At 30.4% G+C, this 15141-nt stretch overlaps 1 protein-coding gene across 1 annotated transcript; it reads right to left on the bottom strand.

The window, feature by feature from the left end:
• Positions 1 to 11170: 11170 nt before the first annotated feature.
• LOC108482693 (uncharacterized) lies at positions 11171 to 11590 on the bottom strand. The gene has a single exon (XM_017785814.2). The coding sequence runs from the start codon at positions 11477 to 11479 to the stop codon at positions 11273 to 11275; it is 207 nt and encodes a 68-aa protein (XP_017641303.1). The 5' UTR covers positions 11480 to 11590; the 3' UTR covers positions 11171 to 11272.
• Positions 11591 to 15141: the final 3551 nt, after the last annotated feature.

Raw genomic sequence — 15141 nt, forward strand, 5'->3', positions numbered from 1 at the left:
TGTAAATTTTCTTGCAAAAATGGATCGTAATAATGAGGACATTTTATTCTGTTTGTACAACCTTCCTTGGGGGTTTTAGTTTAAATCTTTTGCGGACTTTATGTTTTGTTTTATATTCAAAAAGAAAAAATTACTAATGAAAGGGTCTAATTAATTTTTTTATCATTAAAAATTGAATACCATAAACATTTTTAAAGTCGTAACTGTTTTTTTCTTAAGAGATTTTCTTTTAACTCTTAAATCTAGATTTTTAAAATAAAATAAAATATATGATATTAAAATCACTTTTAAAAAGCATTAAAATTTTAAATATAATTTTTAAAATATATTTCTTTAAAAAAATAAGAAAGGAGAACAAAACTAAACGGACATGTATCATCCTCGGCAGTGTAACTCCATCCAAAGACTTCATGGATGACCCGTAGAGCTTCATCAAGTAGCTACCTAAAATAATACAGCCCGAGATCCTTGGTAAGAGCTATAGTAGCCATTGTGTCAGTTACTCTGTTGCCTTCACGATGAGTATGAATCAGGTTTGTTGTCCACTTCCATCGCAACATTTTCTTGATCTCTCTAAGAATTGCATTTGACGATTCTTCTTGGTCGCTCCTCTGTATCAGTTCCACCGTCGTTAAGCTGTCTGTCTCTAATATGAGCCGTCTAGCCCCCGTCTTCCAAGCTTGGATAAGTCCGCCATGTATGCCCCATAACTTAGCTACGACTATGGAATAGACTCCAATATTGCGTGCAAAGCCAGCCTTCCAACCCCCATTATGATCGCGTGGTACACCACCTGCAGCAGCCAAGCCCGTATTCGTCTTCCTTGCTCCATCAGTGTTTACCTTTAACGAATCCTCAGGTGGCTAGCGCCACCCTATCTACCTGCACCCCTTCTCACATGCCTTATTGCATAATTCCTGTTTGTCCTGAAGGGCTTTAATAAATTCATTGCACATTCTCATGCTTTTGTCCACCGATTCCCAGTCAGATAGCCCCATATTAAGAATTCGGTTGTTTCGTCGGCACCATAAGCACCAACAAAATAAACTAAACAGGATGTCCCAATGCTCAATTGGCTTCGCAAACCAAGTCAAATTAGTAATATTAGACCGAATCCATTCACATAAATCTATTTCAAGAAATTCTTGCATTTATCCAGCTTCACTCGTTGGCTCCACAAGCCAATTGCAGGATTACATTTTCGCAGTATGTGATCCATGTCCTCAACTGGGTGGCCACACTCACTACAAGCCGAATCAACAGTTAGGTGCCTCTGTGCCCTGTTATCATTTGTCAATAGCTTGTTGTGGGCAGCAACTCAAACGAATATCCGCACTCCCCTTGGTCCCCTAAATTTTCCGATTGAAACCCAGTGTTTATCCCTCAATGATAGCAGTATTAGTAAACCTGTTCATGAGTTGAGTTTTTTGTTTAGATTTAAAAGTTCGACAAAATTTAAGAGGGTGTAGATAAAAAAATAGATCCATCTAAAATATGAATTAAACTCGAATTTGCACATTCAAAGCCTGAGTCCGACCCAATTCGTTTTAATTTTGTAATAATTTATATTATGTTATTTTTATATATATTATGTGATTTACAACATATAAAAACTAAATTTATAGTAATATATAATAAAAAATATTAAGATAATTATATATAAATTTTAATAAATAAAAATATTTAACTTAAAATAATATAAATATACATTTTTATTTTTTAAAATCATATGGACAAACTTAAAATGATATTAGATTAGTCACCTGCAAATATGGGCAAACTTTCACACCCATATTTCAAGTTGGGATAGACTTGGACAAACATATAATGTGTTAATATCATGCTTAAACTCGACCTATGATAACGTCTAAGTATCACCCATCAATAATCCATATGTGGTCTTAACAGAAAATTCATTATAATAACTCTAATTTTAAAATATATTTTTTAGAAATGAATTATAAATTTAAAGATTATCATAAGGCAATTTTACTATTATACTGATTACAATTTTTTAAAATACGAAAGGATTAAATAGTAGTTTTACCATTAAAGGGCAAGGCCCTTGCTTGGCCTGCATATGCCCTTGTATTTGAGGGTGTTAATGTTAGATGCAAAATTATAAATGATTTTATTTTTCGAAATCAAGAATGATTTGATAGTATAAATATCATATCATTTTTAAAAGTAGAGATATTTAATTGACAAATTTAACTTTTGAAATTATTTATGAAAATAAGAAATAACATTTTTTAAAATATTTTAAAGATAATGTGACTTTTAGCCAGATTTTCTTGAGAGGGTTGGGTTGGATTTGTGCAAGTAACAACACTATATATGCATAGTTACCTAAGTTCGGACTTGATATAAAATATAAATTTTAAATTTTATTCAATTTATTTATATTTATAAATAGTTAACATAAGCTCTTTAAAAATATGCTTATATATATATATATATATATTAAATATAATTACTTTTAATTAATATTTATTAATCATATATATTACTATCATTATATTTTTATTAAATTTTAAACACAAATAATTTAATATATTTTTAATACTTTTAAGTCAATATTTTTTATTTCAATTTTATATTCATAAATTTGAAAAATAACCATAAAGATTACATTTATGCTTTTGTATAAGATATAATTTATATTATTTTGGCAGTTTTCTACATTTGTATTTTTTGTTAATTTAGATTTTTTTAGTTAAATTTAACCATCAACCTTTTAAAAAGAATTAACTCACTTTTTTTACGAAAATGTTGACTAAAACATTAAATTTTTAGCAATATTAGCTTGACAACCCATTTGACAGTTTATGAGTACTACATGCTGATATGACATCATTTGTTATGTATGTCGCTTCAACAAATAATTTTAAAATATTCAAAAATTAAAATTAATATATATATATAGTTCATAAATTTAAAAAAATAGCATGAAGTACAGTGAAATACCATACAACCTACCATGTATAAAATTTTAGTCAATATTCTCGATAAAAAATTTGTGAGTATTTGGTACACTGACAGTGTGTTTTTTTCATTCCACAAACAACTTTAAAAAATTGAAATGTGTCTCTTTTTAAAAAAAAAAAAACCTATTTTTTAAATATTTTACCACACTCCTATAAAACATTTGTCAACCCCTAACTTTGCTTGTGGAGTCTAAAAACAACATTTGTAGTGTACCAAAAATTTTCTCTTAAAAACTGATGACGTCACGAACTAACTAAAATACGACAAAGGCAAACGCACCTATCGAATGGTAGTATAGCTATAATGAGTCGGGAATATCGTATCCACGAGGACTAAAAGTACTAGTAGTTACTATCTTTTTATTATTTAGCCGAATAAATCGAAGGAATTGTTTTAAAATCTAATTTTAACTAAACTAATTACTAAGCGACAGAGAGCGAATTGGGAAAATAATCGAAAAAAAACTTATGAGAGAGACAATACCTAGGAAAGAATCCATCTAGACTTCACTTATTATTCTAAATCTGAATTAAATGATTTATTCATTTGACTTGATCCGTAAAAATTCCTAAATTATATTAATATCTCTTTCGAGAATAAAAATAACTGACTCTAGGTTGATTAATTGAAATCTCTTTCTAATTAAAACCCCTATCATCGTATTAACTCGATCTATGGATTCCCCTATTAGATTTAACTCTAATCCGGTAGATTTATGTCGTCCTATTTCTAGGATTGAATGCAACTCCACTCAATTATGCCAAATCTACACTTGAACAGGGACTTTTGCTCCACTGAATAATCACATCAATCATGAATTAATATCCTGAAAACATTAAACATGAAGGTAAATAAACATAATTGAGATCAAGAACAAATATTTATCATGTAATTCAGAAAAATCAAATAATAAGATCTGACATAGGTTTCATCTTCCCTAGGTATCTAGGGAGTTTAGTTCATACTTAAAAAGGAAACCATCTCAAAAATAGGAAAACAACAAAACATAAAAAAACCCAAAAACTTCTAAAGAAATTGAATGGAGATCTTTAGTCTTGAAGGAGATCCTGCTTCTGAGTTGAGTCCGTCGGCGTTCTTCAAGTAATTTCTACGTTCTACTCTACGTGCTCTTTTAGGTCTTCTTCTATTGTGTTTTTATAGAGTTTAGAATGCTCAGAAACTCTCAAAATTGGCTTTTTCCGCGTATATAGGAAACAGCGAGTGATATCGACACGGGCTGCCACATAGGCGTGTGGCCAGCCTGTGTGGTTCATACGGGCGTGTGCTCAGTCCGTGTGGGATTGGCTTGGCCGTATGGATCCTTAAGATAGCCTGTTTTATTCGATTTTTGGCCCGTTTTTCACTCCTTTTGCTCCCCTATGCTCGCCTAAGTGTATAAACATGAAATTAAAGGATTAGGAGCATCAAATTCACTAAATTATGTAATAAATCATCCAAAAACATGCCAAGCATGGAATTAAAACATGTTACATTTATGGTTTATCAAATATCCCCACACTTGAGCGTTTACTTGTCCTCAAGCAAAATCCTCAACTCACAATTAAAATTAAACTTTTTCAATTCATAATTCTTATCAATAATGTTTTATCATAATTCACAAATAATTTCACATTGATAATTCAACTAAAAGAGCATTAAAGATTCAAACAATCCAAGTCAAACATTTTTAAAACATGAAAATATAGGTATTTCCCCTTATCTAAATAATTACCTTTAATTCAAAACCGATAACAATTGACATCCTCACTAAAGATTCACTCAATCACTCAAAGTGTTTAAGGTTCAAAAATTAAGCTCTCAAAAGTCAAACATGAAAAGTTATTACCATAAGCTTGCATGAAAATCAAATCTCCACCACTATAAATGAGATGGTACACAAATCAAAAGGTCTTTAAAGGGTTGTAATGGGGCTTGGGTTAAAGGTGTGGACAAAGGCTGAAAAAGAAGGTTAGAATCGAGATCGAATTCATAAATTACCTAATTAGAAAAATAAACTAATACTGAATGTGTAACACTCCTAACCCGTATCTGTTGTCGGAATAGGGTTACGAGGCATTACCGAGCATATCGAAACATTTAACATTCATTTCACAATCATTATAGCATCATAATCATACATCAATATAGAGTCCCTCATATAGGTTTATGAGACCTAAAACATGCTCTAGAAAGGGGTCGGGACTAAACTGAGCTCATACAATTTTTTTTTTAAATTTAAATATTTATCAAAATTATACAGGTCACACGCCTGTGTGAACAGGCCGTGTGCCTCACACGGCATTAGACACGCTCATGTGTCTAAGTCGTGGCAAAACAGGGCATACATACTGACTTATCCACACGGCCAGAAGACATGGCCGTGTGCCTTGGCCGTGGTCGAAACTGACTTAGGTCACACGGCTAACCACACGTTCACGTGTCTAGCCTGTGTACCCTTCGAAATGGTTACACATACCAATGTACCAAGGTTGTGTGCCTCACACGGCCACCAGACACACCCGTGTGTCTAGGCAGTGCTCGAGACTAACTTGAATAACTAAATTACAACATATACACGTTGAGACACACGTCTGTGTGCTCAACCGTGTGAGGTGAAATTAGGATTGGTTTAAGCCACATTTCCCACCTATCTCAAGAACTCTAAAACCACAACATTTTAGTATTATTTGCATACATTCATGGGCAACCAAATCAACCATTTTGTATATATTTGATGCCATTCAAATACCATCCAATTCACTACTTAATTTCATAACCAAACATACATAATCAATGTACCAAAATCATCACAACTTACATAAGTTTCAAATATATATATAGACTCATCATTTTATCAAATATTTCATACCACAAAACTTACCAATTCAACATTCCATATTCAAACCATCATATGAATATTATATACATCATATGACTTACCTATCAAACACACCATTTAGGCCAACTTAAAAGGCCATACATACCAACATTTACAGGCCAAGTCTCATGGCTAGATATTCACATCACAAAACATACTAAAATACTTCTAGCCTATACATGCCATATACCATATACACAACTCTTAAAATGGTACCAAAATAGATGTTCGACAGTATGATTGAGTCGCTGACGATTCCCGGATCCTAGCTAGCTTTATAACACTGTAAAATAGAGAACATTTCACACGGTAAGCTTCAAAGCCTAGTAAGTTCATGATATAACACATTTAACTCATCAATTAAAATATAATTCTATCAATTAGCTAACACTTAATGCAACTCATCTCATCCTTTATTTACTAACCTTTCATCTACTTCATACTCAATATCATCAACCATATAGGTTCTGTACATACCTGTATCACCATGTTCTTACCTATCACATTTATCACTTCGATGCTCGATGCACTACTTCATTCGATCATATTCAAACATTCAATGAACTCGCACTTAGTGCCAATTAATTAGCCGAAGCTATAATAATATTGCACACTTAGTGCCATTTCATTAAAGCAAACTTATATCGATATCACACACATAGTGCCATTTATTCAGCCATCGTTGTTATATTCTCGCACACTCAGTGCCATTTTTAATAGCCGTAGCTACTTCATTTTCCGCACACTTAGTGCCTCAAATTCGATTCACATTTCACATACTCCACTTCTCAATCTAATTTCTATTTATTTCATCACATACAAACATTGTACAAACAATATGTATTATACACAAACTTACCTCAAACGTAAAAACGACGATATTAGTTGATCAATCGAGTACTTTGTTTTTGTCTCGATCTAGGTCTGAATTCCTCATTTTTTGATCTATATGTATTCAGAATTAACTCTTTTATTCAAAAAAAATTATTCAATTCAATCCATAAACACATATTTAGGGCATTTTACAAATTAACCCTCACATTTTCACATTTTGATAATTTAGTCCTTAATTCACAAAATCAAAAAATACACAAAATTTCTTTACACACATGCCTAGCCGAATATATATGGTGTTCATATAAGCCCATATGTTTCATTTATTTCACATTTTAACCCCTCAATTTCTCATTTTCACATTTTCACAAATTAGTCCATAATAAGCAAATTCATCAAAAATCACAATACAAAACATGTTTATCTATCACCAAGCTTTCATATTTCACAATTTAACATCACAAAATTCATGAATTCATCAATGGAATCTCATCAAATCATCAAAAATTTCATGAATTTAAGCATGGGCTAGCTAGAACACTTAACAACGATCATAAAAACGTAAAAATCATCAAAAATCGAGTGAAAACCATACCTTAATTGATGTTTGAACTAGCCGAACCCTAACTATCTCTTTTATTTTCTTTTTCTTTGAATTTCGGCAACAAGATGATGATAATGGCTTAATTTTCATTTTTGTTTAATTAATCTAATAACGTTAGTATACATTTTACTTAAATAACCTTATTAATATCATTAAAATTCCACCAACTAATGTCTATTTATGTCATTTAATAAAATCCATGGTTAAATAACCACATAAGCACCTCACAAATAAGGAGACATAGCAATTAGGCACTTTAACAAGTAGAATGCAAATTTTGCATTTTACGCGATTAAATCCTTTTATCAAATTAAGCACACAAATAATCAAACTTTCATACGAAACTTTCACACATGCTTAAACACATATTGTAATCACAGAAAATAATATTATAATATTTTTCTAACTCGGATTTGTGGTCCTGAAATCACTATTCTGACTAGGGTCTAAATCAGGTTGTTACAAAATAATTACATCAATCGAAATTATTAAAGAATAACACGAGCTTCTTATTCGAATATGTTTTCAATTTCCACCTGAATATTTGCTTCCTTCAACGAAAGATGTATGGAATTGTGTTGCTCCAAGGCTTGTTGAACACGGTCTAACTCCCTGATTGCTTCTCTTTTTCGATAAAAAATTTTTCCAAAAACAACCTTATTCCAATCCTTTACCAGGTTCGTAAAATTCCCCAAATTTTCAATAATATTGTCGTTATCTTTTCAAGACTTTTTGACAACATCTTGAAACTCCAGATGTACTAACCAACTAGCTACAAATTGAAAGGGTCTTTCCCCTTCTCTTCTCCTTGTTGGATTAACTGATACCAGGAGTAGTTGATGATTTGACTTAAGTTTATGCAAGTGATGAAAAGAGGTGTTAGGAGTAACCATTTGCCAATGATCATTACAAAGCGATCACTCTAACCTTTGAAAAAGACTCTCCCTGTTCCAAGCGTACATAGGACGCTGAAATCCCAAATTTGTCAATCCATGTTGAAACACAAAGGAATTAAATCTACTAAACCCTGCTTTACGGGACTCAAATCCACCTTGTCTTTTTTTTTAATCTCAAAATGGCATTGAAATCACTTGTCATAAACCATGGCTCCTCAATAACTGTAGCAATTGCTCTCAAATCTTCCCATAAGAGTCCTTCCTACTTCGTTGGGGACTAGCATAAACAACAGTACACAAAAAAGATATATGATTTTGTTTATCCCTAATCCGCATATGGATAAAATGTGAATGAATTTTTCAAATCTCAATACTTATACTGTCATTCCAAAGCACCCAAATTCCATTAGAAAACTCGGTGGCTTCAACACTAGAGGAATTATCAAACCCCATTTTAGAAACAATCGAATATGTTTTGCTCCAACTAATTTTGGCTTCAAAGAGTGCTAGCAAATTTGGCTTGAACTTAAGCTTATATTCCCTCAAGAAATTACAAAACCTTGGGTGAGCATACCTTTGGCAGTTTTAAAAGAAAGCCTTAAAATTTGTATTAATCGTATAAAGAAAGAGGGATGAAATTACATACCCAAGCTTCTTCACGCCAAAAAAGCTTCAATCAAAGTTAAATCTTCGACCCCATTCTTTTCCATTACACCCTTTTCAACAGTAGTAACATCTTGGATTTCCTGGTTGAGACCCTAGATAATTTTGTCTATCGCTTGGGCAATTGAAAGAGATGTGGGAGTCTATTCTGGTAGGAGAATCCGTCATTGCCCGATGTTTCTACTCAAATTGCTGGGCTCTATTCTGGTAGAACACGTCTGGTAGGCGTGTGCTCAGCCCGTATAGGATTGGCTTGGCCGTGTGGTTCCTTAAGATAGCCTGTTTTGTCCGATTTTGTCCCGTTTTCTGCTCTTTTTACTCCCTTGTACTCGCCTAAGTGTATAAAGATGAAATTAAATGATTAGGAGTATCAAATTCACTAAAATATGTAATAAATCATCCAAAAACATGCCAAGCATTAGATTAAACCATGTTACATTTATGGTTTATCAAAAGTACAGCAATTTAACTCTTTCTGAATGGTTGATGGTCAAATTTAACTCTATCAAAAAAAATTAAAAGTCAAATTTATATTAAAAATATAAACATTAAAAATTAAATTATCATTATACTTATTATTTTTAAAATCTAAAATTTCAAACCCAACCTTTAATATAAAATTCTCAATATTTAAGGATACTATTACTAATACACTCAACAAGACATAATTTTAATTTTCCTTTTCTATAAATTTTTCTCCATTTGAAACTAAAACAAAAGGGGAACTATCATCATAATTATATTTTTCCCTTTTCTATATATGTTTGGAGATGTGGTGTGGAGGAGGAAAAGAAGAAAAATGGAGAATGAACTGTCAAGCAAAAGATGGGAAGATGCCAAAATGCCATGTGGGTCACATTATCTTCCCTACAACTGTTTGGTACTTCCTTTCTTCTTCTTAGGGAAATAAGCCTTTTTTCTTTAAAATAATTTCTTTTTTATCTTACAATATCTATAAAATCTAAGAATTCTATTAATAATGTACCAAATATTAACTCGAAAATATAAACAATCATAATATCTTACTGAATATTTTAAAGATATATCTTAATATTTTTGAAAATATTAAAAGAAAATAACCTAAAATTTTGGGATTTTCTTGTCACAACTCAAAAGCTTGCCTTTCTCCCAAATCATTAATTTATGCAGAAGAAGTTTACAAGCAGTTGAAGCATGCTAAGTTGCTTCATCTGTCTTCAGAGAAGGAAACACTGCCAAGAAAATGGCCCCATTGTTTTTATTTCTTGTTAAGATTTTTTATTTTGAGTTTGTTTGTATAATTTCCATATCCTTATCCTCCTACTTTTATTTATTTGCTTCTCTTTTTATAATGCAACTTTATTTGCTTCTTAATTGCATATTTTTATCTTTGGACCTCAAGAACTTGGAATTTAGAACTAAAGTCCTTCCTTAATTACATTATTACTAATTAATTCCTAGTCCCTAATAAAAAATGTTGTTTAGATAATTGAATTTTGAGGTTTCGAGAAAAAAGATCAAACTTTAAGATAAAAAAAAATTGATCTAATTATTTATAATGTTGCATTTTGTTGAAATACTATGTACGGACATTGCCCTTATAATAAAGCCCTCTAGGCCCATTTGGGCTTCTATCTTTTATTCTTTACATTTTAAATTCAATTTTAATAATTTCACATCATCTTATCATATCATAATATATACATTTCAATAATTAGTATATATTATTTTAGTTCAAATAACACATTACATCAACCTAAAAGGATTTAAGGCTTGGAGGAAAATAATCACTATTGTTATATAGTGATAATAAAATATGTAATATCTCATCCGGATTCGACCCAATGATTCAATTTGAAAATTTATCATTAACTTATGAATTAAATAATCCTAAGATACTCCATTTGAGGGGGATCTTTTTCTTCCTTTCTACTTCTGGTTCTCTGCTTCTCGAGAATAAAACCACTGATTTCTATCTTTTTTTTACAACTGTTAATCTAGTACATCAACAACTATATATATGTCAAGTAATTTTTTTGAAAAACAAGAATTCTTTACATTTAACAATCCTTTTATTTGATCATTACAAACTATATAACTTTCGATATACATATTTATAGGGTACTCTTTAATCAATTTTAATAGCATTTTACATATGATCTATATAATTTTTAATCTATATTTACAAGATCTTTAATTACTTTTTGATAATATTTTAATAACAATCAACGAAAGTAATACATATTATACATGTATATATATATATATATATATATATTCCATGAGTTACATGTTAATCCGATTTTAAATTTTTTTTAAAAAGAGAAATTTGTGTGTATCAAAACAAACATTTCCCTTTTTTTTTATATATCTAAAAAACAAAAACCTAATTAACTAACTTGAAACACAAATAGAAAGCATTGAACTTCATCATCTGTAAGATTTAAGAACAGCTCCACAAAATGTGCAGATTATAGCCTTCCAAGATTTCCAATAAATTGGGACATAACAAAAACGGGTAACCGTTTTCATGAGCCCGACACTTGCTCCGCTGCGGCACCGCAAGCATGTCCCGGCTGCCGGCTTGCTGCTCATCAGCATATGCCTTTGGTCCACTAGGAAACAAAAGCACACCATTTTCAAGCCAGACCAAAGAAAAAAAAAAAAACACACACACACACACACTGATTATTTTTTTAATATTCAAACTTAAAGGAGGAGAAGCCGAGAAGGGATTTACATAGGACCAAACATCATGTAAAATGTTGAACTATTTGTAGCAGTATAGCAACCGTTAGATGTGTGACAAATGGGAGTAATCAGGCAGAAACAGTTGGATGTTTTGTTCAGATTACTTTTGGGGATGCTGCCATTGGCAATAATAATGTTTGATGGGTTTGCTAGGACAAAGCAGTTGGGAGGGTTGTAATTAAGTAGTAGGAAGGAGGTTGCAATAGAATAGTAACAACCTTAAAAACCTTCCAGGTTTCAATCAAAGTGTCACTCATTGATAAGAGTATTATAGTTAATCAAATAAGTCGGAAAATTAGTTGGGGATTTTATTTTACTTTTCAACTAATCATCAAAGGAAAATAACATCACCTAGACATTGTCCAAAACATAGGAATACGGATTAATCTCTTTACTCAAATAGAAGAGTTATAAGAAAATTAAGCACACCACGTATTTGAATAAATACTCTCAAATGTATTGTATTACTTAAGAATAAGCACACCACGTATTTGAATAAATACTCTCAAATGTATTGTATTACTTAAGAATAAAATGATTGCAAATGAAGGGAATGTATTTATTTATAGTTAAGCTCTCCTAGATCCGACGGTATAGTTTAAATTACATCAATGATAAAGATAAAAGTCTATCTACAAGTCAGGGTTTAAGCTTTATACAATCTTATCCCTTAAAATTTATAAATATTAACCCTAATAAATCTAGTTTTACTGGAGTGTTCTACTAGGCCACTAAGACTTCAAGTAAATGGGTTTTTTCATATATTTCACGAATCAAACCAGTTCAAATGAGTTAAATGAATTCCATTTAATCAATTAACATTCATAAAACGTATTGTGTGCATTTATCACAGACTTCAATGTATTACTCGTGACAATTGAACATGTATAAAACTTCATTGATTATTCATAGTGAATTTTAAATTATAGAAACAAGTAACCCTTGGAGAGTTTACATAAACTTATTAGTTGATCAAACTTAAAGGTATAGTAAGCTAAAAGCGAAAATTCTGTATGTATGAAACATAATATGGATATTTTAAGTCAAGAACATAACATTCAATAACTCAAAATATAGTCTGATACATTAAGGTAGCCGTAGCTATAGAAGAGGCTAAATATAGCCAAGGGTACATAACATATACATATAGCTGTTCAAAATTCCTATTCTTGCAAGGCCATCAACACTGGTATTTCCCTCCTTGAAGATATGCTCCATAGAAGTGTGCTCAAACTTAATAAAGGAGGATCCTATGACCATCAATCAAGAGACAGTTTTTTTGTTATGAGTTGCATTGTTAGAGATGAGACTAATGATAACCATAGTGTAGCGATGTAAAAATTTCGCTTTCGGTCGCTAATTAAGGCGATTATTTAAAAATTTAAAAACTGACTTTCGATTTTATTAAAAAGAGGAGTCGCCACCGATCTTTTTTCTAGGTGTGATCGGACACCTAATAAATTATCTTTTTTTGAAAAGAAAATTTAGGCCAAATTTGGGTCTACGCGAAAATCCAGAGAAAAATAGGGTTCGGGAGTCGGTTACGCACGAAGAAGGTATTAGCACCCTCGCGACGCCCAAAATTGGTATCTTGTTAAACATGCGTTGTCTTTAATTTCAAAGAACGAATTCAATTTAATGTTTACTCGTGATCCAATTGAAAAATGATAATTTTTAGTTTTCGATTTTTTTAGAAAGGGTGTCCTGTTTTTAACACGAATAGACGAATTTCACCCAACATAGCGATGAAATCGACGACTTAATGTTAAATCGGTACATTGCCTTAGTTTTGAAATTAATTAAAACATGAGAAAAAAATTCCTAAAGTGAGAAATTAAAATAGATAAACGACATAAAAAATGATATCATTAATGAAAAATATTAACATGGAATACTAGAATATTAGAATAACAGTAATAATGATATTTACAATAAAAGAAAATAAAAACAAATCACGTACTAATAATATAATAAGAAAAATGATATATTTGGTAATAATAATATGTACACAATATATATGTATATATAAGTTAATAATGGTAATGATAATAATAAAAGAATATAAAAATATAACTTAATAATATTAAAAATAAAATAATAGGTAATAATAGTAAAAGGGTAAATATATATAATATTAAAATAATACTATAAATATAAACGACATACATATAATAAAAACACACAATAATACTAATATTGATAATGATAGCAATAATAATACTAATATAATAAATGTAATAGTGATAATAATATAATAATGATAGTATGAATAATATATACAAAAATAATAATAATGATATAATAATAATAACAATATTAAAATACAAAAGCTACTATAATAAAAATGTTAAAATTATAAAGTAATAAAAACATTGCTACACATATATATATATATATACGTACATAAAATATACACTAACATAATAATAATTATAATAATACTAGCAATAATAATAATTAGTAATAATAATATATACACATCATGGTATTTAAAAAAATAAAAATAATATATATATATAATAGTATTTAAGAATATATACATAAGATGATATAAAATACATACATGGAATAATATAAGAAATATATAACTAATGGCATTAAAATATATACATAATATATATATATAATACATATAATATATATACGTATTAGAAATGATAAAATATTAACACACTACATAAGTAAATAAAATATAATAATAATACTAAAATAAATAATTTAAATAGTAAAATAACTAAAAGGATTAAATTGAGCTAAAAACAAAATATTTGGGACGAAATTAAAATAAAAATAAAAGGAAAGGACTATATTGAACATGCGTGGAAACAGTGGGGGGCCAAAACAGAAAATATTCCTTCCCATCAAAACTCAGCACATCAACGGGGACTAAATTGAAAACCGCGACAAATTTTGGGGCCAAATTAAAAAACGAATAATGACTAAATTGCAAAGTAATAAAAAGCGGAAGGGCTAAAAGCGAAATTAGCCCTTCCTTTTAAAAAACACGCGGATCCTAGGCGGGTCGAGTCGGGTCGAACCGGTCCAAGTTAAAACGACGTCGTTTTGGGGGCTATAAAAGGCCCTTTTCCTTCAAAAAAAATTCATTCTTGCACATGAAAAAAAAAAAGAGAGAGAGGGGGAGGGGTGAGGTGATTTCCGGTCACAAGGCCGGTCACCGTCCGGTCGCCGGACCGCCGTCGCCGACCACCGCCGGCCACCTTCACGGTGGCCAGAAAAGGTAATTTTTTTTTACGTTTTATAATATTATTTTTTATTTATATTTATTTATTTATAGATATAGAAGAAATATATTCGAAAATAAAACAGAAAATAAGAATAGAAAATTCACCTTAGAGTTTTGGTTTGATTTGATGCTATTCTACTGCTTTAATATTTGGAATTGTTCTTATATTTAATCTGATGGTATTGAAACAAAGAAAAATCTTTTTTTCATAGAAAAATTCCCCTCTTACATGATTTTTGAATGGCTTTTTATAGCTATCTTTTACATGATTTTCTATTATTTCTTTTTCTATTTCTTGTGTCTG

Source organism: Gossypium arboreum, chromosome 1 (assembly GCF_025698485.1).
Source record: "Gossypium arboreum isolate Shixiya-1 chromosome 1, ASM2569848v2, whole genome shotgun sequence".
NCBI lineage: Eukaryota > Viridiplantae > Streptophyta > Magnoliopsida > Malvales > Malvaceae > Gossypium > Gossypium arboreum.

What these genes read in the sequence shown, in the direction of transcription:
- LOC108482693 (XM_017785814.2), bottom strand. Translation starts at nt 11,479, where the DNA reads ATGGTGTGCTTTTGTTTCCTAGTGGACCAAAGGCATATGCTGATGAGC.